Genomic DNA, 25443 nt, shown 5'->3' on the forward strand with positions numbered 1-25443 from the left:
TTCACTGATTACCTCCTAGCCTTTTCATATTGATCTTTCACATTTTGCACCATCAGTCCAGGTGATGGAAGGTGAAGTAAGGACAGATACTTTGAGTCAAATGTAAATGCCCAGTCTCAACTTATCAGCCTAGACATCTTGGGTAAGTTGTTTAGCATCTCTGAGCCTCAGTTCCCCACCCCCCACCTTTGTTAAATGATAGTGATGGTGGTGATGATAGTGGTACTTACTGAGTTATCCTGAAGGGTTAGTGAGGATAATAGATGTGAAGAGCTTGGCACACTGTTAGTACTCCATAGGTACTGAATTAAGAGAGACTTCAGGTTTCTCATCTATCAGAGGAGGTGGGGGAAGTTGATCAGGAAAGTTCCCCTTACCTCTAATGTTCAATGAATATTTAATCATTTAAAAATATTTTTCTGAAAATGTCTTAATGGAAACTACCAGAAACTTTTCAGTCCCTGGGCGAATGTGCATCTGTGAAAGGTAGTATGGAGGTGGGGGAAGCAAGTGCATAGAAGGAAGTGAAATCCAAATAGCATCATAGACTTTAGAGAAGGACATCTTAGAACACTGGCCCTAAATTGAATCTTTTTAAAAAAAACTTATATCTGGAAGTTGATCACATTTTAGTCATTGGTTTTCAGCTCACCACCTGTGTGTTAGGGTTACTTACTAAGCATAAAGGAATCCAGTCATAGGAAAGCACCATGGTTTGGGTAAACTTTGCAAGCACCCAGGTTGCTGTCACGGAACTCTGCCTCAGGTAATGCTATAGTGTATCTTTGCCTGTAACTAACTGGGTCCCCTTGGGTAACTCAGCTAGCATTTTTAATGTCTCCTTTTCTCATCCGTATGATGCTAATGACAGTGTCTGAGCTGTGAAGGTACAATGAGAACAGAGCTGAGAATATGCTTGAACAAGTTCAGACTCTGGTAATCTGCAGGTTTAGGAGATAGATCAAGATTAATGATTCTCAAAGCAGGCTTCACACCAGATTCACCAAAAGTCTCTTAAAAGCTACCAATGCCCAGACTCTGTTTCCAGAGATTCAGATTTAGTTGGCCTGGCATAGAGCTCAGACAGGGGAATTTTTTAAAAACAATACTGGGGTAATTTTTATAAGTGATTTAGATTTAAAAACAAAACAAAAACAGAAATTAAATGACGACTTCCATATGTTGTTTGTTTGATAAACCTTTTGGTGATATGAAGTTATGAGCTTGATTGGCTTTCCCCCCGACTTCACGAAACCAACTGGTTGTTGACATCATGGAGTCACAGCCTCAGGTTACAGTTTATAACTTGAATTTTCCCAGGTAGAGAAGCCCGTCAGAGTGATGCAGCCAGGGCCACATAAAGATTTAATGTGTGGATCTCAGTTTCCATCTCTTAGGAGTGATGGAAGACAAAGAAGATGGGAAAAGAAGGGAGCAATGGAAAGGAAAAGGAAAGGGAGAGTTTATGGCCCGAGGTCTCGGAGGAGGGGGCTTTGAGTTGGGAGAATGTCAGGACAGAACACAGAGGAAAAGTTGGGCTTGATTTATTGAACTGGTTTTGTTAGGTTGGTGACTATAGAACCAAATGAAACCTGTGGGTGTATTTTGTAGGACTTGTTCTCTTAAAATTGTTTGGAATTAGCTGTCAACATTTAAGTATCTGAATTTCACTTAAAACTTGATTTCTGGCATTTCTTGAAAAGAAATAAAAAGATTTGTCTTATTTTTACTGAAATAGATGAGACACATGTTCTCCAGTTTCTTGTATCCAATCTGCTTTGCTTATTTGTCTTACCTACTTGGGCTCCAGCTACATTTGTTTTTAGCTTTTAATATAATCTGCAGATCTTAGTATTGGCAACACATTAGAATCTTCTCAAAGCATTTAAAACATCCATGCTTAGATTCCATTCTAGATGAACTGAATCAGAAACTGGTGTGTGTTAGGGGGCATGTTATCACTATTATTTTTCCAAACCTCCCAAGGTGATTTCTATGTGTAGTTAGAACTGAGGACTACTAGTCTGAGTCGGACATGACTGAAGTGACTTAGCAGTAGCAGCAGTCTGAGTCACCTATTGCAACCCACTCCAGTACTCTTGCCTGGAAAATCCCATGGACGGAGGAGCCTGGTAGGCTGCAGTCCATGGGGTCGCTAAGAGTCGAGCACTGAGCGACTTCACTTTCACTTTTCACTTTCATGCATTGGAGAAGGAAATGGCAACCCACTCCAGTATTCTTGCCTGGAGAATCCCAGGGACAGAGGAGCCTAGTGGGCTGCCGTCTATGGGGTCGCACAGAGTTGGACACGACTGAAGTGTCTTAGCAGTAGCAGCAGTCTGAGTCACCTATTCAAAAGACTTGTCTACAAGCCCATCTTATCTCTGAAAATGATTCATTAAGAAACGGTATATAGAATCATAAATTCAGAGGATTTTAGAACCAGGAGAGATCTTTGAGAGCGCATCTGTTAATCTGAACTTCAGATTCTGCCTGAGAAAAAGTCCAAAAAGAAAAAAAGCTTGTTCAAAGACTGTAAACATCATTTAGTATGAATTATGGTGTTTTATTATATTTTCTCTTTTCAAATAAAGGTATATTTTTAAATGTTTATAAGTGATCCTCTTTACATGCACTAAAAAGCCTCTTGATGAAAGTGAAAGTGGAGAGTGAAAATGTTGGCTTAAAGATCAACATTCAGAAAATGAAGATCATGGCATCTGGTCCCATCACTTCATGGGAAATAGATGGGGAAACAGTGGAAACAGTGTCAGACTTTATTTTTTGGGGCTCCAAAATCACTGCAGGTGGTGATTGTAGCCATGAAATTAAAAGACGCTTACTCCTTGGAAGGAAAGTTATGTCCAACCTAGATAGCATATTCAAAAGCAGAGACATTACTCTGCCAACAAAGATTCGTCTAGTCAAGGCTATGGTTTTTCCAGTGGTCATGTATGGATGTGAGAGTTGGACTGTGAAGAAAGCTGAGCACCAAAAAATTGATGCTTTTGAACTGTGGTGTTGGAGAAGACCCTTGAGAGTCCCTTGGACTGCAAGGAGATCCAACCAGTCCATTCTGAAGGAGATCAGTCCTGGGATTTCTTTGGAAAGAATAATGCTAAAGCTGAAACTCCAGTACTTTGGCCACCTCATGCGAAGAGTTGACTCATTGGAAAAGACCCTAATGCTGGGAGGGATTGGGGGCAGGAGGAGAAGGGGACGACAGAGGATGAGATGGCTGGATGGCATCACTGAATCAATGGACGTGAGTCTCAGTGAACTCTGGGGCTTGGTGATGGACAGGGAGGCCTGGCGTGCTGTGATTTGTAGGGTCGCAAAGAGTTGGACACGACTGAGTGACTGAACTGAACTGAACTTATATACACCACTCTGTTGTGCTTTAAATTGTCATGATTTCTATTTTTCCTAGAGTATTTTGTTTGGAGTTAGCTAGAACTTAAAAAAAAAAAAAAGTTGCCATTCACTGTTTTTAGTCCAGCAGTAATTCTTGATCAGAGGTATTGCTAGAGCAAAAAGTACATGTGCATAGAAAGAGACTTTCTCAAAGGCTATAGGAATATGTTTTGGGTTGTTTTTGAACTCTGTACATAATTATTTAAATCTATTAATTTTCAGTTGATGAGAAAGATTTTTACTTTTGTGTATTCACACTGCTCAAAGACACTCACTGTTTAAAGTTAAATTTTTAAATGTAATATACAATACAATCTGTCCTCCTGTATCCAGAGTTGCAGGTTAACTTCATTAACTTCTAAAGTTTATTAGTATTTTCTCTCTTTGAGAAATCAGAATAATTGCAAAACATCTCAATGGGAAGGTTAACTCCTAGACATCTTAGGCTGGGCATGTTAATAAGAACATTTGAAAAATTCAGCTAGATGAGTCAAAGATTTTAATGTAAAAAATAAAATTGTGAAAGTTATAGAATAAAACATGGGAGGGAGCTTTTGGGGGGATAGGCAGTGAAGGCTCTGGAGTAGGAAATGGGAGCCACTCCAGTATTCTTGCCTGGAAAATTCCGTGGACAGAGGAGCCTGGCGGGCTACCGTCCATGGAGTCGCAGAGTTTGACGCAACTGAGCACACAGCACAGCAATGAAGGAGGCTTTTCTCACTGTAGACGCTTTCGTACTGTATGAATGGTGTACTGTGTACATGTATTACCTAGTCAAATATTTTATAATAAAATGAAATAGTTCAATACAAAAATAAAAATAAAACATCATCTAGGAACCTGAACAAAGTTCTTGTGGAGCAGGTGTCAGGATACTGTAAACAAGACAGGACCAGGGGTCCATCATTTCAAGGCAGTGAGCTGTTCCTCTCTGCCCCCCACAGGAGTGGTCAGTCCTTACTCCCCTGTGAGCTTCCTGTAGCACAGGGCTTCTCATCCCCAGTGCTCCTGGCCTTTGGACCAGATAAAGCTTTGATGTGAATAGCTGTCCTGTGTATTGTATGATGTTTAGCAGCACCTCTGACCTCTCTCTGCTAGAAGCCTACAATACCCTCTCACTTGTGACAGCCAAAAATGCCTCCAGGCATGGCCAATGTCCACTGAGGGCGGGGGCCAAAATGGTCCCTAGTTGAGAACCACTACTTTAATATAACCCTTTCTGTGGGCTTGTAGAAATCATACCAAGAATTCTTAAACATTCCAGCCATAGTGACTGTGTTGTTAATGACAGATACCTTTCATTAATAGAGTACTTTACAATTTTAAACATATTATCACATACTTTGTGCATGCTCAGATCAAAAGTAAAATACAGTGGCAGAGTTAATGAAAACTATGTGGAGCAGCTGTACATGTTGCTTCTTTTAACTTCTAATCTTTGTTTTGTTTTCCTAAGAAATTGTGTTTGTGAGGATTATGCTGTATGGTCTGCAGGCAGATGATCAGTTGAGTCATCATTATTGTTAACGTTTTTACTATCACTGTGTATTGAGCTAAGAGGTGTGTGCTCCCTGTGCTCGAGAAGTTGAGAATGTACTTAGGAAGGAGGATAACTCCATAAAGAGATCATGAAAACATATAAGACCCCTTCCTATAATCCAAGGAGTATACAAAAGTGCTATGAGAAGTCATCACAGGTAAATAATCACAATTGGTCACTGGAGGAAGACCTTATAGAGAAGATTGGCTTGAAATAATCTTTTTTTTAAAAAACCACACAAGCCAGCAAGCTGGGCTTTTTGAAAGAAATGTACTTAGTGGGCACTGGCTCAATGGGAAAGGAAGTGGCTGAGAAGTATGTTCAGGGCCAAGGTGGGGGGCGGTGGGAGGAAAGCCGAAAACTGCAAAGCAGATCCATTACAGAAGTGAAAGGTTCAGAAGGAACATCCTGGGAGAGAAATTTAAAGCGTTAAGAGGGGACTTCCCTGATGATCCAGTGGCTAAGACTCCACGCTCCCAAGGAGGCCTGAATTCCATACCTGGTCAGGGGTCCCACATGCCGCAACTAAGGCCCAGCACAGCCAAATAACTAAGTAAATATTCAGGGGAAAAGAGGAGTTAAGGGCAATCTTGGCTTTGAATTTGCTGTTCCAGGGGTTCGACTAGTAGAAACACTTAGGACTGGCAAGGGGAAAAGAGGAATACGCCAAGACATGGATTTTCAGGAAGAATCTGCCTCTGTAAATGGAGTGGGCTGGGCTCAGTAGGCAGCACGGGGGGAAGCGACCAGCCAGGCTACGATTGTGGAGCCAGAAGGAACAAGAGGAAGGAAGGGATGGTATGAAGTGTTGATAGGACTCAGAGACTGATTAGATACCCGAGTTCCAAGTCTGAGTGATGAGGGGAACCAACATTATCGTGAACAGAAATAGAAAAGCTGATGTGTGAGGTCAGATGGTATGTTCAGTGGGGCACGTTGAGTTGGAGGTCACGACAAACATTCACGTGAAGAGGTCTCCCAGGCAGCTGGGATCTGAAAAGAATTTGTGAAAATTTTTCTGAGCAGGAGGAGGGAACCTGAGAGATTGTCTCTCCCCTCCAGCTTTCTCACTTTACAGATAAAGAAATACGTGGCATGTTAAGTGACGTGATCATCAGCAAGTAGGAAGTATGACAGAGATCCTATCTCCTAATTTCTAGAGGAATTCTAGTTTTGTAAAACGAAAAGCCCTGGGGAAAAGAGATCTGAAAGGCACCCTTGTGGGATGAAGACTGACACTTCAGGCTTGAAACTTACAAAGGAAAGAGTTTGGAGTGTATGAAGGGAAGCGGAGTGGGGGTAGGGCTGCCCCCACACAGAGCACAGAGGATGGGAGGAGAACAGGAGCTGGCAGTGGAGGCTGAAAACAGTTCCTCTGAGAATGCGGATGCTTGCAGATGCAGTGAGAAGCAAGGTGGTGGGGTTCAGGAAACAGTGTCCCTCCTTCGCGGGGAGGTGAAAGGTTGAGAACTGAGAAAAGGCCACTTGCCTTGAATAGGAAGAGGCAGCAATAGTAGCTGTGACAGTCGCCCTCGCTTACCAGAACCAGGGCAGGTACGGACCCAGTTGTAGAAGCTTTATAGTGACTCTGTGAGGTAGATACTGCTTCATCTCCATTTTACAGATGACAAAACTGAGACAAAGAGATATTAACCTACTTGCCCAGAGTCAGCACAGCTCCTGAGGGGTGGAGCCAGGATTTGCCAGTGGAACTAGGGTTCAAGGGAGTGATGACAACAGGGGTAAGCTGTTTAGATTGTTGGCCATAGAGACAGGAGCAGGCTGATTGTTCAAAGTCACTTTGCAAATATGGAGCTGAGCGGGATTGACAGAAGTTGGGGGAGCCACCAGAGGGAGAGTGGGAGGCCAGGTCCTAGCAGAGCTGAGACCAGGAGCACTGGCTAAGTCATGAGTTTTGAGTAAGAAGAGAGAAAACACCGTCTCTTCTGAGACTGCTTACTGGATCCCAGTCTTTCATTACCCAAGGTCATTCCCACTTCCCAAGGACCCTGGGTTTTCAAAGATTGTATCCACTCTAAGTTTTTATTTTAGTTGAAGTATAATTTATATGCAGTGCAACAGCTGGATCTTAAGCATACTGTTTAGAGAGTTTTGACTATAACTTGAATTATATTAATTCACTTCCCACTTTTGGTACTCTAAGATATATTACACTGCCAGTCAGAATCTAGGATTATCACACCAAGTTAAGGCAATCTTGCCAAAACTAAGGACTCATGACATTTTAATTAACCTGTTTAGCCTGTTTGAGGCCTTTCGAAATATAGTGAAGCAGCTCACAGATCATATTATTACCATCTGAGAGTCCGGTGAGCCAGGGACCTCCAGTATGTAAATAGACTCAGTTGGTTGTGGGAAGAGATGTCGTGGGAAGAGTTATCAGGAAGACAGAACCATAACTGGCCTTATACCTAACACATTCTCAAAACCACTGACCTAGCTGTCATAATTCATTCCCAGGAGCTGAACTAGGAGAGGTAGATCTTATTCTTAATCACCAATAATCATTCATAGCAGTTTTGAAGTTATGTGTACCTGACTGGATATTTGGCTTCCCAGGTGGTGCTAGTGGTAAAGAACCTGCCTGCCAATGCAGGAGATGTAAGACTCAGGTTTGATCCGCGAGTCAGGGAAGATCTCCTGGAGGAAGGCATGGCAACCCACTTCAGTATTCTTGCTTGGAGAATCCCATGAACAAAGGAGCCTGGCAGGCTACAGTACATAGTGTTCCAGAATCGGACATGACTGAAGTGACTTAGCACACGTGCATGACTGGCTATTTAATGTCATTTAGGGATTCTTGTTAGGAGAAGGCAATGGCAACCCACTCCAGTACTCTTGCCTGAAAAATCCCATGGACAGAGGAGCCTGGTAGGTTGCAGTCCATGGGGTCGAAAAGAGTCGGACACGACTGAGTGACTTTGCTTTCACTTTTCACTTTCATGCATTGGAGAAGGAAATGGCAATCCACTCCAGTGTTCTTGCCTGGAGAATCCCAAGGACGATGGAGCCTGGTGGGCTGCCGTCTATGGGGTCACACACAGTCAGACACGACTGAAGTGACTTAGCAGCAGCAGCAGGGATTCTTGTTATGTTTTAGATGTGATTGTGATATGGTGGTATTGTTTTAAAAATGGATCTGACTTTTTAGAAATATGTATTGAAGTATTTACAGGTGATATCTGGAATGTCTTGTAAAATAATTCTAGGTAATACTGGGAGTAAAACTTCAACAAGACTGGCCTGAAATGATCATTATTGAAGTTGGTACATGGGGGTTCATTATTATGTTATGTTCACTTTTGTATACGTTTAAAAGTTCTCATAATAAAAAATTTCAGAGGTTGAAAAAAATAAAATTAAGAATATCAGTCAGGGTTTAACTGCATATAAACAGAGATCTCTTGTATGTTAAGCAAAAGGGATTGAATACAGGGAATTAAAGCCTGTAAAATTGCTAGAAAAGATGGCAGACCAGGCTTTTGGCTCAGTCTCTAGGAATAAACACAGAGTACCACCATTCAGCTCGCCTAAGGGTCTTCTCTTATGCCTTCATCAGGAAGCCAGCTTCTCATTGTTTGAACTGCATCCTCTGGGAACACATCACTGAGGCCAAATCTGATGGTCAGGAATTCACCACCACAGTTGTTGGCTGCACTGTAGCACCTGCTAAAATTGTACCAGTGAAATGGGTGCTTGGTCCCCACCGCTTTGCTCTCTATTGCGTGAGTGCTAAGTCACTTCAGTTGTGTCCAATTTTTGTGACCCTATAGGCTGTAGTCCACCAGGCTCCTCTGTCCATGGGATTTCCCAAGCAAGAATACTGGAGTGGGTTGCCAATTCCTACTCCAGGGAATCTTCCTGACCTAGGGATTGAACCTGGATCTCCCACATTTACAGGCAAATTCTTTATTGTTTAAGCCACCTGGAAATCCCACCCTGCTAATCAGTAGATTGGGGGATTAGTTCAGTTCACTTCAGTCACTCAGTCGTGTCCGACTTTTTGCAACCCCATGGACTGTAGCACGCCAGGATTTTTTGTCCATCACCAACTCCCAGAGTTCACTCAAACTCATGTTCATTGAGTCAGTGATGCCATCCAGTCATCTCATCCTCTGTCATCCCCGTCTCCTCCTGCCTTCAATCTTTCCCAGCATCAGAGTCTTTTCAAATGAGTCAGTTCTTTGCATCAGGTGGGCAAAGTATTGGAGTTTCAGCTTCAACATCTGTCCTTCCAATGAACACTCAGGACTGATCTCCTTTAGGATGGACTGGCTGGATCTCCCTGCAGTCCAAGGGACTCTCAAGAGTCTTCTCCAACACCACAGTTCAAAAGCATCAGTTCTTTGGTGCTCAGCTTTCTTTATGGTCCAACTCTCACGTCTATACATGACCACTGGAAAAACTGTAGCCTTGACTAGACGGACCTTTGTTGGCAAAGTAACGTCTCTGCTTTTTAATATGTTGTCTATTGGTCATAACTTTCCTTCCAATTTGGGGGATTAATTAACAAACTACAATTTCAGTTGCTAAGAAACTTTGTGACAGATTGGCCCAGTCAGTGTTTGTTCCCACTTCTTTCTAGTCCAGTTCTGCAAGGATGAAAAATTGAAAACTACATTTCCCACATTCATTTGCAGCTACACTTCTAGAGAGGATTTAGATTCTACCAATTTTTCTTTCTGTTAGTGGAATCTAAGTGTATTTTTGCTTATTTATCCCCCAAAGTAATTTTGGACAATGTTTAAATTATAGTATATTCTTTGGTTTGGTTTCCTCTCTACAGTTTTTAACCAGCTTTTACCAAACCAGTATAAACTCTTCCTACTCAAGAATGTGTTCTTTGATCTCTCTGCTTCGGCTAGATTCATCTGAATGGGTGTTCTGTGCACACTTGGCCACCATGTCTTTGCCTGTGCTGTTTCTAGTGCAAGGAATGCCTTCCCTGCTGCCGCTACTGCTGCTGCTAAGTCGCTTCAGTAGTGTCCGACTCTGTGCGACCCCATAAACGGCAGCCCACCAGGCTCCTCCGTCCCTGGGATTCTCCAGGCAAGAACAGTGGAGTGGGTTGCCATTTCCTTCTCCAATGCATGAAAGTGAAAAGTGAAAGTGAAGTCTCTCAGTCGTGTCTGACTCCTAGTGACCCCATGGACTGCAGCCTACCAGGCTCCTCCGTCCATGGGACTTTCCAGACAAGAGTACTGGAGTAGGGTGCCATTGCCTTCTCCGAATGCCTTCCCTACTCCAGTCTAAATCCTATTTTTAAGCATAGTTCATATCCTAACTGTTTGTAAAATCTTACCTGATTTCTCCAGGCTCCAACTTCCTTCCTTCCCTCTTTCCTTCCCATGTGTACATATGTATGTCTCTGAAATCTTTCTGGACTTATCTTTGTTTTACTGTACAGTTTGGTCTCTATCATGCAAGTGTTTTATTGTTGTTACTTTATATGAAAAGGTCTTGCTTGTTTCAGTAGGCTGTATGTGCTTAGTCCTCATTCATGTCCAACTTTTTGTGACCCCATGGACTACAGCCTTCTAGGCTCCTCTGTCCATGGGCATTCTCCAGGCAAGAATACTGGAGTGGGTTGCCATGCCCTTCTCCAGGGAATCTTCCTAATCCAGGGATCAAACCCAGGTCTCCCACATTGCAGGTGTATTCTTTACCATCTAAGCCACCAGGGAAGCCCAAGAATACTGGAGTGGGTAGCCTATCCCTTTTCTAGGGGATCTTCCTGACCCAGGAATCAAACCGAGATTTCCTGCATCACAGGCAGATTCTTTACCAGCTGAGCTACCAAGGAAGCCTGTAAGCAATGTTAAATTCTCTGTATAACCTCTTTTTTGATCTGTATCACCATGAAGAGTTAGAGAAGTTTGTGTTTTTTACATGGGTACTGTTAGTAAAATGTACCAATAAGCATACCAAGATAATACTGCTTCTTAAGAATATCTCTGAATTTTGTAGTGAAGGATCAGAAATGTTCTGTGCTTAGTAAACTGTCATTTGTAACCTGTTACAGACGCTGGGGGATAGTCATTGTTGTTGGGTTAACATCAAGATCTTCACATGATGATCTCATTCAATCTTGTAATTAACTGTACAGTCTGATAATTGCTTCTGTCCTTCAGTGAAACTATAATTCTTTTGTTTCTTAAACTTGACCTGCACTTCCTGTCTCTTTGTCATGGGCCATGTTCCCCTTCATTGAGAAGTCTCAGCTTAGGGCCCGTCTCCACCTATTGTCTCCCATCCCCCGGGCACTGCGACTGGCCTGCAGTAGCAGGCTGGATGTCAATTTATGGCAAGTCAAGAAGTTAAGGAGCATTTTCAGTAATGATGTAGAACTGTGTTATGGACATAACTCAGGATGGGAGACTATATCTTGTTAAGTGAAAAAATACGTCTTAAAAACTCTGTGGTATGATTTCCATTTTTGTAAATGTATACATATTTTTAAAAAATCTATACTTATTCCTTTCATTTAACAGATACTTATCAAGTGTCTACTGTGTGCCAGGCACTGTATCTGTGTGCATAGAAAAACCCCTGAAGCTGATACTCCAATATACATATACAGTGATCATCTCTGCTTGCTGAGATAACAGGTGACTTTTTTCTTTCTATTTGTTTTTTCCTTCATTTGCAAGCTTGTGTTTTCTAATTTTTCTACACTTATATTATTTGTTAATATGGAACTAACACATTTTTTAAAAAACATGTCTGTTCTTCAAATGTGTACTGTGTAGTATTACATGAAAAACAATAGACTAAAAACACTAAAATTCCAAAGTTAATAAAAGAGAGCTAAAAAGGAAGACAGAAAGGAAAAGAAAAAGGAGAAAAGAAGGGAAGAAGAAGCACGTTAAACTTTAACACTGGCCCATTTTGGGTGTTGGGTTTCTTGTACAATGTTTGTTCTAAAGATTCTGCAATGGGTATGTATTAGCTTTAGAACCAGAACTTTTTTTTTCCCCTTTTTAAATAGCCAGTTCAAATGTGACTTTTCTGTGAAACTGCCTCAGATCCCTGAATTTGACCTTTTCAAGCTTTTAAAGTCCTTTTATCACCTAGCACTCAATAAATATACGACAAATTGAATGGGTAGTATTTTCTAAGTATGGCCTTAACTTTCATAGTGATGAATGTCACTAATTTTGTTACTTTTCCGCATTTTTCCAGTTTTTGTTTTTAAGAAAAAGTTAGATTTCAGATAGGCTATTTCACAACAATAAAAATGTATTCTTTAAAAAAAAAAATAGGAGATTACAGCCTAGACAAAACAGAGACTGATAAAAAGCCATGTGAGGCGAGAACAAGAAGATGCGATCTGTAAAGCAAGGAGAGAGGCCTCAGAAGAAACAAAACTTGCCAGCATCTGATTTTGCACTTCTGGAACTGTGAAAAAATGAATTTCTCTTTAAGCCAAAGGCAAAAATAAATGTATCCTATGTGATTAACTTAGTAGTGGCATTTGCCTAATACTGACATAATTTTAATGGCCAGAACTTCATCTATTCTTTCTGTTCTTTTCCTCTTTTGTCCATTGCATGTGTGTGTGTGTGTGTGTGTGTACATAGTATATATTTGTATACACACTTGTATATTAATATAAAAGTTTGAATACAAACAGTAGACTCAAATCTGTTGTTAGTCACCTTTTCCTCTCCTTAGAAATTTTTTGTCTAGTACCCTATTTCCTACAAGTTTATGGAGAGAAAAGGACTCCTTAGCTCAGATTAGAAATGCCATCCACTGAGTGAACTTTCTAGAAGCTCTGCAGGATCGCTTCAGTAGCCTCTGAGGGAGTCATTTAGGTGAAAGCCAGGGTGGCAAGACTCCTAGGAATGACCCAGTCTGGTCCACTTGTGTGGCTTTCTTTAGAGGGGGCCAAAAGGTGATGGGGGCTTCAGCCTTTTTAATGCACTTCAACTTTTGCAAAGAAAACACAGGCTGTAGACATTGCTGCTGTGTGAAGGCACTAAAAGCAATTAGTCATGGCCCGAGCTCCAGCACTGCCACCCTGGCTGGAAGAATCAGCTTGGAGCTGCCAGGTTGGCTTTAGATCAGGAGTTCAAGGAGCTTCGGTCTCTTGTCCCTGCTTCCTGGTTCCCAGAAGAGGCCTTGCTCTGCAGAAAGGGTGAGCCTTCTGGAACCTGAGATAGTAGACAGTATTTATCTTGTGGAAGCTTTAAAGGATCATGGAACCAGGAAAGTCTCGTTCTAAATGTGTGAATGAAAAGGAGTAACGTGTGGCCTAGCTGTTGGGAAAAGAAGAAAGAAATTATTGAAGAATTATCATTCCAGAGTACTTTCTGAGGGTCCAGAAAATATTATCATATTTTTACTATTTTAAATATTACATATTTTAAATATTACTTCCTGGGTATTGTAGGATGTTTACATTGGCACATTGGAGTTTTCACTCTTAACTAGGTTACAGTTGTGGAATTCAGGGTCAGACAAAACATCAAAACATCATCCAAGGGGGTTTACCATTGGAGGTGAAAAAAAAAATCTTAGTGACATTGCTTCATCCCTTGGTCCTGAGACTCACTGAGGACTCCCTTGGTCCTGAGACAACACCTCACTGAGATTATCCAAGTGAGGCTCCCATACCTTTATAGGCCTGACTTTGAAAGTTGCATTTCCCTCTTGAAAGGATTCCTGGACCCAGTACCAACATGTGCATGTGCGTGGGTGTGCGTGTGTGTAGGCTTCCCCATACCAACAATTGTCGACCCAATTCTGACATTATCTACCAGTAGCTAGAATGAGATTCTACAGGTTGAGGTCTTCATCCCATGAAACTGCCCTCCACTTCAGATGCCATCACAAGTCCGAGTTGTTACCTGTGCTGCTGACTGACTGGCCATAAATCAGAGGTTTTCATGACCTCCTCATTGGGTTCCAATAATCTTCCAGAAGAGCTCACAGAACTCATGAAAACCTGTTTACTCACTTGGTTACCCATTTATTACAAAGGATATCAAAGGATACAAGTGAAGTGAAAGTGAAGGTCACTCAGTGGTGTCTGACTCTTTGGGACCCATGGACTATACAGTCCATGGAATTCTCCAGGCCAGAATACTGGAGTGAGTAGCCTTTCCCTTCTCCAGGGGATCTTCCCAACCCAGGGATCGAACCCAGGTCTCCCACAATGCAGGCAGATTCTTTACTAGCTGAGCCACCAGGGAAGCCCAAAAAGATACAGACCAACAGCCAAATGTAGCAGTACAGTGGCGAGGTCCTCAACAAAAGAGCTTGTGTCCTTGTGAAGTGTGGGGTTCAGGATGTGGGGAGTTCTGGGTCCCTAGTACGAATACTCTCCGAACCTCCTTTATTAATTTTTTTTCGCGGCTTCATTATATAGGCATCACTGATGAACTCATTGGCCATGAGCGATTGACTGAAGTTCTCTCCTCTTCCCGGAAATCATGGATAGGACGGAAAATTCCAGTCCTCTAATCAAGTGTTTGACTCCACTGGCAACCAGCCCCCATCCTTAGGTGCTTTCCCAGAGTTGGGTCATTAACATAACAAAAGATATTTATCACTCTTACAGTGTGTGTAAGTCGCTCAGTCATGGCCAACTCTTTGCAACCGCATGGGGTTTGTAGCCCACCAGGCTCCTCTGTCCATGGAATTCTCCAGGCAAGAATACTGGAGTGAGTTGCCATTCACTTCTCCAGGAGATCTTGCCGACCCAGGGATCGAACCTGGGTCTCCCTCATTACAGGCAGATTCTTAACTATATAAGCTCTAAGGGTTTGGTGAGCTGTGAGCCAGAAGTAGGAACGAAGACCAAGTATGTATTCTTTATAACAAATCAGGGCTTCCCTGATAGCTTAGTTGGTAAAGAATCCATTTGCAATGAAGGAGACCCTGGTTTGATTCCTGGGTTGGGAAGATCCACTGAAGAAGGGATAGGCTACCCACTCTAGTATTCTTGGGCTTCCCTTATGGCTCAGCTGGTAAAGAATCTGCCTGCAATGTGGGAGACCTGAGTTCAATCCCTGGGTTGGGAAGATCCCCTGGAGAAGGGAAAGTGACAGTCATAAAGTGAAAGTCACTCAGTCATGTGTGACTGTGACCCATGGACTATTGAGTCAGACATGATTGAGTGACTTTCACTTTATGATAAATCACAGTACCACACCTCTGTGGCCACCTGCTTTTTGATTTGTGATGCTGTGTGTCTAAAACTCTGTAGTGATAGTGCTCAGTTGCTAAGCCTAATTTGTGTCTGACTCTTTGCAACCCTATGGACTATAGCCTGTCAGGCTCCCCTGTCCATGGAATTGCCCAGGCAAGTATACTAGAGTGAGCTGCCATTTCCTCCTCCAGGGGATCTTCCCAACTGAGGCATGGAACTCTCATCCTCTGTGTCTTCTTCATTGGCAGGTCTTTACCACTGAGCCACCTGGGAAGCCTGAAACTCTTATATATTAATGATGACCCCTTTGAAATTTAAATCACAATCATCCATGTAGGGGAAAATGTGAACTCGGCAAGTCTTTCATTTCTGTGAGGAAATATAGTTTCAGGTGGATTAACCTAAATCCCCAGAGTATGAGTTTTTAATTCCCTAATTCCCTGACATGGAGTGATTTCATTGAAGAGATTGATTTAATCTCTTGCAGTTGATGGATAAACTGTTTGCTAAATTTCAAAACACAGATTTGTCCTTTGCTGCTTGACCTCCAGGTTGGGTGGTTGATCCTGCATGATGCCATTTATTGAGGATTTGCATTTTTATTAAATGGGGATTGCTAAATCAGAGGTGCTTTTGTGTCTGTTCAATCTGTACCCAGCTATGTGTGTGCCCTGTGGTCTGACGCATTAAAACAACTGAATCGCTTTCCTTTTAAACTTGCTGCTTCATAAAAGGGCATCTCTATTGACTAAAGATGACATGGTATTTCTATAAACGTGAACATAAAGATTATGGGACATGACTCCTTTTATAGTTAAAAGTGTAGGGAGATTTATGAAAGACATAAAATGTACAGTCTCTATAATTTGATGTACCAAGATTGCTTTAATACATTGAATAACAAAATGTAAAAGTTATCAGTAAATTGTTTGTGTGTAATAGTTTATTTTTAATCAGTGGTATTTGTATGTTTAATTATTTTTCCTTGTGTTGTATTTTAGGGGTGTCAACCTTATATTTTTGCTGCTATCCTTTTGTAAATACTCTCAGAAAAAGAGAATTTGGACCCATTTTTTGACGACAGGTAGTTTCTAAACATGATGCATTTCAAAAGTGGACTCGAGCTAACTGAGTTGCAGAACATGACAGTGCCCGAAGATGATAACATCAGCAATGATTCCAATGATTTCACTGAAGTGGAAAATGGTCAGATAAATAGGTGAGTATTTTTCCACTAACACTTTCTCTCCAATGAAAGAAAGGTCTCTAAAATATTATTCTGGTTTTTCAGTTATTCTCTTGAATTATTCATTACTAAAGTTATGCTCCATTTGAAGATGTAATTTGAATTTCATATGTGACATCTGTTGGGCATAGTCTGCAATAGCAGATGAAGCAAATAGGAAAGGAATTTATTCATCCTTTCGCATCTTTCAATTGAGTCTAATAAAAATGTATAAATACATTGGACCCCAACCAGCCCTAACTTTTCAAAAGCTTTATGCTTATGAATTAGACCAACTGTTGGAATTTAGCTGCACACCATATCTGAATGTGTACTACAGTCATCTGGCTTCGCCCACATTTTAATCAAGAAATGGTCAAAGTCGCGCTTGCCGACGTTCACATGTTAAAACGACAAATACGTCATTACAAGCATCATTTGTAACATGGATTTTGAGTAATAATAACATAGGGCCAAATGCCTCTGTGAGAAACTAGAGAAATAGTACATGAAACAGAGAGAAATGAAGAGATACTGTGAGTGAGGGAAGGTAGGGGGCAGATAGGAAGAATGCTGGCCTGGCAGCTCTCAGCCTCAGCTGTGACCACAAGTCCTTCCAACCCTTGGGTCCTGTGTTTCTTAAGTTACAAGAATAGGACTAAACTTAAATATATATATGTATGTATATTTTAATGATTCGGGGCATTATCTGACCTGATTTTATTTTTTTTAATTTATTGAAGTGTAGTTGATTTATATATTGTGTTAGTTTCTGGTGTATGACAGAGTGATTCAGTTTTGCATGTATATACACTCTTTTTCATATTGTCTTCTAGTATGGTTTATCATAGGATAAATTGAATATATTGATATTGAGTATATTGATAATTCCCTGTGCTATCCAGTAGGACCTTGTTGTTTATCCATGCTATGTATAGTAGCTTGCACTTGCTAACTTAAAACTCCCAGTCCTCCTCTCCCCCACCCCCTTCCCACTGACAGCCACAAGTCTGTTCTCTATGTCTGTGAGTCTGTTTCCATCTCATAGATAAGTTCGCTTGTGTCATATTTTTAGATTCCACACATAAGCAATATCGTATGGAATTTATCTTTCTCTGCCTGACTTACTTCACTTAGTATGATTATCTCTAGGTTCATCCACATGGCTGCCAACTTATGTAGATCCCTATCGGAAAGTTTTTCAGCTTGGGAGTTTGTGTGTGGTTTGTTTGGAGTTGAGGCCTCCTAAAAGGCTGGGAGAAAAGTGAAATATGTGGGGACTACTTATTAGAACATAGACATGCTGCACTTGGGAGGGCAGGGTCAAAAGGAAATTGGGAGGAAGGAGGATGAAAACATTTTGTCAGCTAACCAGGCATCTCTGCAGCAATCCTTTCTGATAATCTCTGCATTCTGATACAATGTGTAATTGAAAGTCAGGGGTAGAATTGGGCTGCCCTCATTTACATACACTCAGAAGTTTCAGCCCCCTCTCCTCCTTATTCTCTTCCTTAAATGTTCTCAGAGATTAAGTCTCCAACCCAAATACTTCCTCACTACCATCCAAGTATCATTTACCGTGTGGTGATATTTCTTATTGTTGGACCCAAGTTTGCTTCTTTGACCTTTCCTGTGTAATTATTAAGAATAACTGCCATTTCTTGAGTGCCAGTTGTGATTATATATTACATATATCCTTATAACAATCCTTAAAATATCATGCAATGTATTCTTTTGCAAATAAGGAAATTTAAAAATTTAGTATACCAATAAGAACGTGGAAGCTCAGAGAAATAAATAACTTGCTCAAGGGCACATACAGGTCTGTAAGAAATCTGTGTCTTTCTACCCTCTTCTGCTACCTCTGTTTAAAATGCTCCAGCATGAATGAAAAGGATAGTTCCTACTCTCAGTTTGAACCCTGCTAAACTCTACTAGTGCTGTTTTCTGCTCTGGGTTCCTGGGGTGTTCTGTAGTCACTACTGATTTCCACTGAACAATGGATGGGACATCCGTCAGCTGTTTCACAAGTGCAAATTTTGGGTTTGTAACAACTTCATTCCCAGATCAGTGTAAGCCTTGAGGACCTTAAAACTAGAGTCCTTTATAATATTCAGTTCAGGCTCTGAACTTGATCTTTAAGGGTTTTACTACGAAAAAGTATTGTTTTGGAGGCGATAACCCCTTGCAATAAGAGAAGGCACCGCTTCTCACCCCTTTGGGTGCCTGCCAAGAGAGCCCACTTGCCTACTAGGCATGGGCTGTACAGCCTCATATTTTTTGGAATTTTATTCCACTTTTGCAGATGCAGTGTGATGCATTTATTTGTCCCCTCTTTGGTTGACATGGTTTATGAATCTTGCTTCACTTCTGGCTCTAGACCAACAAAAATTAAAAATAACATATTACAGCATGAAGCCCAAAAGGTAAATAATAATCAGAAAAGAGCCCCCACCCCCATGATTTCTGCAAAGCTACACCTGAGTACCTCTGACTCTTCTGGTAGCTTTTTCACATTCGTGGGAAGAAGGTAGGCCTGATTATATGAATCTAAGAGAATCCTCTCCCAGAACAGTGAACTTCTAGGTAACAGTGCATCTTTGTAAGGAAGCTAGAGAAAATTTTGAAAGCAAATGTTGAACCCTGATTACCTGGCGTCCAGCTGATAGCCTTGCCTGGAAACTTCTCCCCCTAGGATACTTTAAGAAGCATTTTTTAAAGTTTAGTTAAAAAACAGAGTAGAGCCCTTTGGGTATTAGGACTCCTGCCCATCTTCCAGTTCAGTTGTTTTATTTCATGCCCTAATTTTTTGGGTGGTAGTCATAGAAATCGTGCCCAACTCTCTTATGATCCCATGGACTGTAGCCTTCCAGGCTCCACTGTCCACAGAATTCTTCAGGCAAGAGTACTGGAGTGGGTAGCCATGCCTTTCTCCAGGGGATCTCCCCTACTCAGGAATGGAACCTGGGTTCTCTGCCTTACAGGAGAGTTCTTTACTGTCTGAGCCAGACAGCAGAAGCCCTGCAGTCATAGAAGCCTACCCCTGGAACAGCAAAACCTTTTGAAATGTCCACTGGGCCAGTATTGCTGACATTTTAATGTGCATTTGAAACACCTGGAGAACTTGTTAACATGCAGATTCTGACTCAGTAGCTCTGGAACTGGGCTTGAAATTCTGACTTCCTGCAAGCTCCCAGGTGATGCTGGACCTCATTTTGGGTAAGGAGCTCTAGACACTCCTCTAGATGTGATCTTCTGGAGAGGAGGAACCATCCTAACCGTCTTTATATCTCTTATACCTTGTTATCATACTATAATGGTGCCCGGTACAGGGCAAACATCTCAAAGCATTTGTTAAATGAAAGTGACAGAGACAGAGAGAGCTCTTACGTACATGGTTTGAATTTCAACTTGTGTTGAACGCTGGCTCTATCCACAGGTCTTGTGTGATCTTGTGCTTTGAGCCTTAGTCCCATCTCTATAACACAAGCATGAAAATAATACCTGACCTCCTGGGATTGCTGGGGAGTATTAAACACAACGCTGTTTGTAGGTTAAGGACTCAAGCTGTACTATCAGCCAGCTTCAGTTCAAATCCTGGCTCAATGGGTTAGTTATTAGTAATCTAACTTTAGTCAAATTACTTAATTTCCCTAAAATGGAGCTAATTATTGTGAAAAGAGATGGGAAAACTCATATAAAGTACTTGGCACAGGGTCTGGCAAGATATGGGAAAGTCTAACAAAAGTACAGACCTCTTTCTTTGGCAAGCACATCTTTCTTCTCCACCCAAGGACTAACAAAACTGTTTTAGGTTTGGGGTGATTGTTGGTTATTGTTATCCTAAAGTTGTTGAAATATTCATAGATGATACCAACTGTGTCCAGGCAAATATTCACATATTTTCATATTTATATACTGTTCTCATCTCCATGTATAGTTATTGTTGTTATGACCCAGGAAGCTTGTAACAAAATCTGAGAGTCTCCTGAAGATTTTCCTTAATGAGAGACTCGTCACTACACACTCGAGTCAGCCTTTTTCCTCTCGGTCCCCTATCTTTCCGAGTTGATGAACTATGTTTGTATCATTGGGAGGACTCTTGAAAAGTCATCACTTCTTTTCTTCTAATGTCTTTTCTGTACCTTTGGGAAGAAGAGGCCATAACTTTTTCTTACATTCAGTTTTCATGTTGGAAAATTCTTCCCTCGCTTTAATCGCTCCTGCTCCAACAGAAGTCTGTTTTCTCCTATTTTCAGTAGAGTTTATCCACCAAATAAGGCTTTGTTCACCTCTCAGTATTCTCTTTAAATACCTACTGTTTCTTTAATTCATTCATGTTTTCCAGTCTCTTTCATACATGCTTTTTGCTCCTTTTCTCTTTTCTTCATATAGAATGTAGTGTTTCAGGGGAGGAGCTAGGAAAGGTTATTTAAGTTCAGCTATTCATCTCTTTTGTGTTATAAATCCTCCAGTGAAACACTATAATCTAGTAAGTAACCTGATTGGTGGAGATTAAAATAGGAAGATTATTTTCCCATTGTACAACCCATCCTTAATTGGATTGTTGTTGTTGGTTTATTTTTGGTTTTAAATAACTGCTCTATATTGCTTGCCTCCTTCACATACCTCAGTATAATGCCTCCTTTTTTAAGGCTTTGTCTATTGAAGGTCAGCATGACAGCCCCTGTAGATTTTTGTTTTGTTTTGTTCACAGAACAGTTGTCTACCTAAGAGTTGATCGAATTCTGCTTTATGGGTACAGACCGACCCAGCGAAAACTCTTTCTTAATAATACTCTTATCATCCTGAGACCACATGTCAAAGACATCTTCTCCAATAGCCCATTTTTAAGTCAATAAAGAGGTCTTTGCCAGAGGTCAGTGCTTTTTTAACAGGCAATTGCATTTTTAAAATGGTGAGATTACAGAAACTTGTGATAAGCTGCTGACCTAGTTACTGTAAACGGACTTTTCCATCACACAAAAAAGATTGTTTTTGTTGTATGCGTGTGTGTGTTTAAGTTTGCAGCAATATAAAGCAAAGATTGAAAAATAAAAGAGAAGAAAATGTGGAAACACCATAAAGAAAACACAGAGGCTTTCTTTGAGTACTTCATTCTTACCGAGCAAGATTTCCCTGTAGCCTAAGCCAGTCTAGTTCCTCAATGGAAGAGGAGCCTTAGGTTTATGAAGGGTTCCTCTGAGTTGCTGATGAGAAGGGCAGGTACATAGAAGGAGTGAGAACATGACGCCACCACTCTGAATGCAAGATTAGTGCTTAGTGCCACAGTTGGAGCCACAGAAAAATCGTAAATAGGTCAGAGTCAGAAGAGTCTGTTCAATCTAGAGTATCCAGCACACACACGGAGGATGAGGGTCGTGCACCAGGCAGGAAAGCACTGGCTTAGAGGAGGATGGAGGGTCTCTTGAGGGGAGAGTGCATTCCTAGTAGCACTATTTTTCAGTCCCTGTTCTCCGAATGCCCTGGTCTTATCTCCGTCCTCACCGCCTCTTGGGAAGACCATTCGGAAGAGCAGGGGGAGCTAAGGTTGAACGAGGCCAAATCAAATTCAGCGGTACCTGGAATTTGCAGGCCAAGCAATTTGTACTGAAAACTTTTTCATTAGGAGCGCTAGTAAAGATTTTTGGGAAAACCTATTAAGCTTGGCTGCATAAAGTAGACGGAAAGAGGCAGAATCGGGAGGCACTTGAGGCACAATGTGTTTTAATAAGCTTTTTATGGTTACTCATCACAGCAGCTCTGCAAGTCCCTTGCATTATTTTCCTCCTGTGGAAGCGTTGCAGCAGGGAGCCAGCAGGCATGCAGGGGCCTCGTCTTCCTCCCCTCCCATTGCAGTCTCTGATCCTGCGAAATGCCCCTGCATCCTGGTGCCTTGATCCATTTTTCTCTGTCAGCTTTCTTCCCCAAGTCTGGGGTGCACTGGCAGGCCAGGAGCTTAGAACTGCCATAACAGGAGGCTTATGGTGTTTGGTTTAGTTGATTTGAAAATGTTGGGGATTTTCCCCTTTATTTAAAAATAATGAAAATTCTCTTTGGAAAGCAAGTCCCTCCACAAGAAAGGCAAATGGGACTTTCTGGATAATGATTTGGCTCACTTAAGTTGGTTGTTAAAATTAATCTAATTCCATGCAGTCTTTTATTTAACAGCAGCACTCAGTATGAGTCCATTTCATTTTGGCAAGTGCAGCACCCCCGTTTCCTTGGGCTGCCAGGATGAAAAGGAAGGTTGCGCTCTCTTGTCCCTCTCCAGCCAGATCTGTAAACCTCAGTTCTGTGGAAAGATTTAAAATGTTAAGGGTAAAAGAAGGGCCAGGGTTAGAGTACTGTCAGATGGGTCTCCAGAGAAGTGGCTTTCATTATGTCATTCTCTTGCTAAGACCCTGCCATGCTATTTCCCAGACCTCAGCCTTTAAGATTCCTCTGGCTAATCCCACCCAGTAATGGTTTTTCCTTTTCTGGCTTCCTTATCTCATCTCCGTTTTGCATGGTCTGATGTTCCTATTCTGGTGTTTTGGTTTGTTGTCGTTCAGTCGCTATGTTGTCGTTAAGTTGTTTCCAACTCTTTGTGACCCATGGACTGCAGCACGCTAGGCTTCCCTGTCCTTTACTGTCAGAGTTGACTCAAACTCACGTCCACTGAGTCAGTGATGCCATCCAGCATTCTCATCCTCTGCCTCTCCCTTCTCCTGCCTCAATCTTTCCCAGTATCAGGGTCTTTTCCAATGGGTTGGCTCTTTGCATCAGGTAACCAAAGTATTGGAGCTTCAGCTTCAGCATCAGTCCCTCCAATGAACTGGTTTGATCTCCTTGCTGTCCAAGGGACTCTCAAGGGTCTTCTGCAGCACCGCAACTTGAAATCATCAATTCTTCATCACTCAGCCTTCTTTATGGTCTCACATCCATACAGGACTACAAGAAATGCTCCTCAACTGGAAAGTCACCTCCTGTGTTTCAGGAGACCAAGGTTTTCTTCACTTCCTTTTCATTTCTGACAGTCACTGGAAAGGTTCTAGGCAAATGCAGATGCTGAAGGAAATAAACCACAGATTGTGTTGCTCACACCAGGTGGTGGCCTCAGGGGAGGTTCGTAGTTCATATGTTGCCTGCCTTTGGTTTATCCAGGTGAAAAAAGCAAACCTGAAGAATATGGATTCAAGATGAAAGAGGTAGATAAATAAAACCAACATTGATGATGTGTATCTTTCATTAAAAAATGGTTTATTGTGAAATACAGCTTCGTTCAGAAAAGCATCTGAAAATGTATAGTTCAAAAATACGTGCTTCTTTAAAATAGTCTAGTTCAAGTGTCTTTATATTTATTAGGGAAAAATTTATGAATTAGTTCTTACTAAAACCAGATAATTAAATTTCCAGAAAAGCCAAAAAGAATTCCTATTTTACTATTACATATAGCAGTTTACTTATGGATGGACTTTTCCTTGTCAATAGAACTTCTTTTTTTAATGGGAAATTTTTTAAATTAGAAATTTAGGCCATAAAGTTCTAATGTTAATCCCAATAATATATTTACTGGTTCTTAGAGCATTCTGATTGCCTCCTTCTGTATGTTTTGTATATACTTGACTCTACTCAGCCTGTCTGAATCTTCCCCAGATTCAGAAAGTGTTCCTTTCATTTTGTGCCTGGAGCTGTATTGGTATTTTACATGTGCTCTTATTTAACTGTCCCAGTAACACTGTGAGATAATGCAGTAGCATCATTCCCATTTCACAGATGAGGAAACTGGGGTCGCATACTCATGCCCTCAGAATAAGTAAGAATTGAGCCCAAGTTCTGAATCCCTTTAAGCCCTAGCTCTGCCCCTGACCATGGACCATATGCCCCTCCTCCTCTACCATAATTTCCTCATCTGAACTCCTATGGGCTAGTGTCTACATCACTTATGACACACTTCCATGCCTCCCACGTTGCCCATATATAAGCAGGTGCTAAAGTAATATTTCATGGGGAGAGAGTTATTTTCCATTTTTGCAGGGGTGAGAAGAGGGTAAACCTGTGTAATAACTTTGTACTCCAAGAATGTGAGCTTATAAAGAGTCCTGTCTCCAGTATTCTTTTTAAATGCCAGCCTTATAGTATTTTTGACCTTATCTAATGTTCCATTAGAGAAAAATCTATATAAAAGTTAACTTGCATTGCATATAGTGTTTTAATTCATTGGTATTAAAATTACTCGAAATCTATAGCTCTTTTTGACATAGAGTTGTCTTTTGTTTCCTCTCAAGATGAGCATTGTTTGGTACTAAGTAGCAATACATGACCCTTGAACTTCCAGATGTTCAAGCTGGTTTTAGAAAAGGCAGAGGAACCAGAGATCAAAATGCCAACGTCCAATGGGTCATCGAAAAAGCAAGAGAGTTCCAGAAAAACATCTATTTCTGCTTTATTGACTATGCCAAAGCCTTTGACTGTGTGGATCACAATAAACTGTGGAAAATTCTGAAAGAGATGGGAATACCAGACCACCTGACCTGCCTTTTGAGAAACCTATATGCAGGTCAGGCAGCAACAGTTAAAACTGGACATGGAACAACAGACTGGTTCCAAATAGGAAAAGGAGTACGTCAAGGCTGTATATTGTCACCTTGCTTATTTAACTTCTATGCAGAGTACATCATGAGAAATGCTGGACTGGAAGAAGCACAAGCTGGAATCAAGATTGCTGGAAGAAATATCAATAACCTCAGATATGCAAATGACACCACCCTTATGGCAGAAAGTGAAGAAGAACAAAAGAGCCTCTTGATGAAAGTGAAAGAGGAGAGTGAAAAAGTTGACTTAAAGCTCAACATTCAGAAAACTAAGATCATGGCATCTGGTCCCATCACTTCATGGGAAGTAGATGGGGAAACAGTGGAAACAGTGTCAGACTTTATTTTTTTGGGCTCCAAAATCACTGCAGATGGTGACTGCAGCCATGAAATTAAAAGACGCTTCCTCCTTGGAAGGAAAATTATGACCAACCTAGATAGCATATTCAAAAGCAGAGCTATTACTTTGCCAACAAAGGTCCGTCTAGTCAAGGCTATGGTTTTTCCAGTT

The 25443-nt window shown here is 41.3% G+C and overlaps 1 protein-coding gene across 4 annotated transcripts in view; it reads left to right on the top strand.

The window, feature by feature from the left end:
* SLC38A1 (solute carrier family 38 member 1) overlaps nucleotides 1-25443 on the top strand; it is a 79448-nt gene that overhangs the window by 4041 nt on the left and 49964 nt on the right. For 3 of the 4 annotated variants that reach the window (XR_009736410.1, XM_061416368.1, XM_061416370.1), the window contains exons 2-3: nucleotides 11467-11583; nucleotides 16133-16350. Coding sequence is in view for 3 of the 4 variants with exons in the window: in XM_061416368.1 (XP_061272352.1) it covers nucleotides 16229-16350 (122 nt within the window). In the remaining variant the exon portion in view is untranslated. The remainder of the gene's footprint in view (nucleotides 1-11466; nucleotides 11584-16132; nucleotides 16351-25443) is intronic. The other variant, XM_061416371.1, reaches the window with a different exon arrangement.

The sequence above is a fragment of the Bos javanicus genome, chromosome 5 (assembly GCF_032452875.1).
Source record: "Bos javanicus breed banteng chromosome 5, ARS-OSU_banteng_1.0, whole genome shotgun sequence".
Taxonomy (NCBI): Eukaryota; Metazoa; Chordata; class Mammalia; order Artiodactyla; family Bovidae; genus Bos; species Bos javanicus.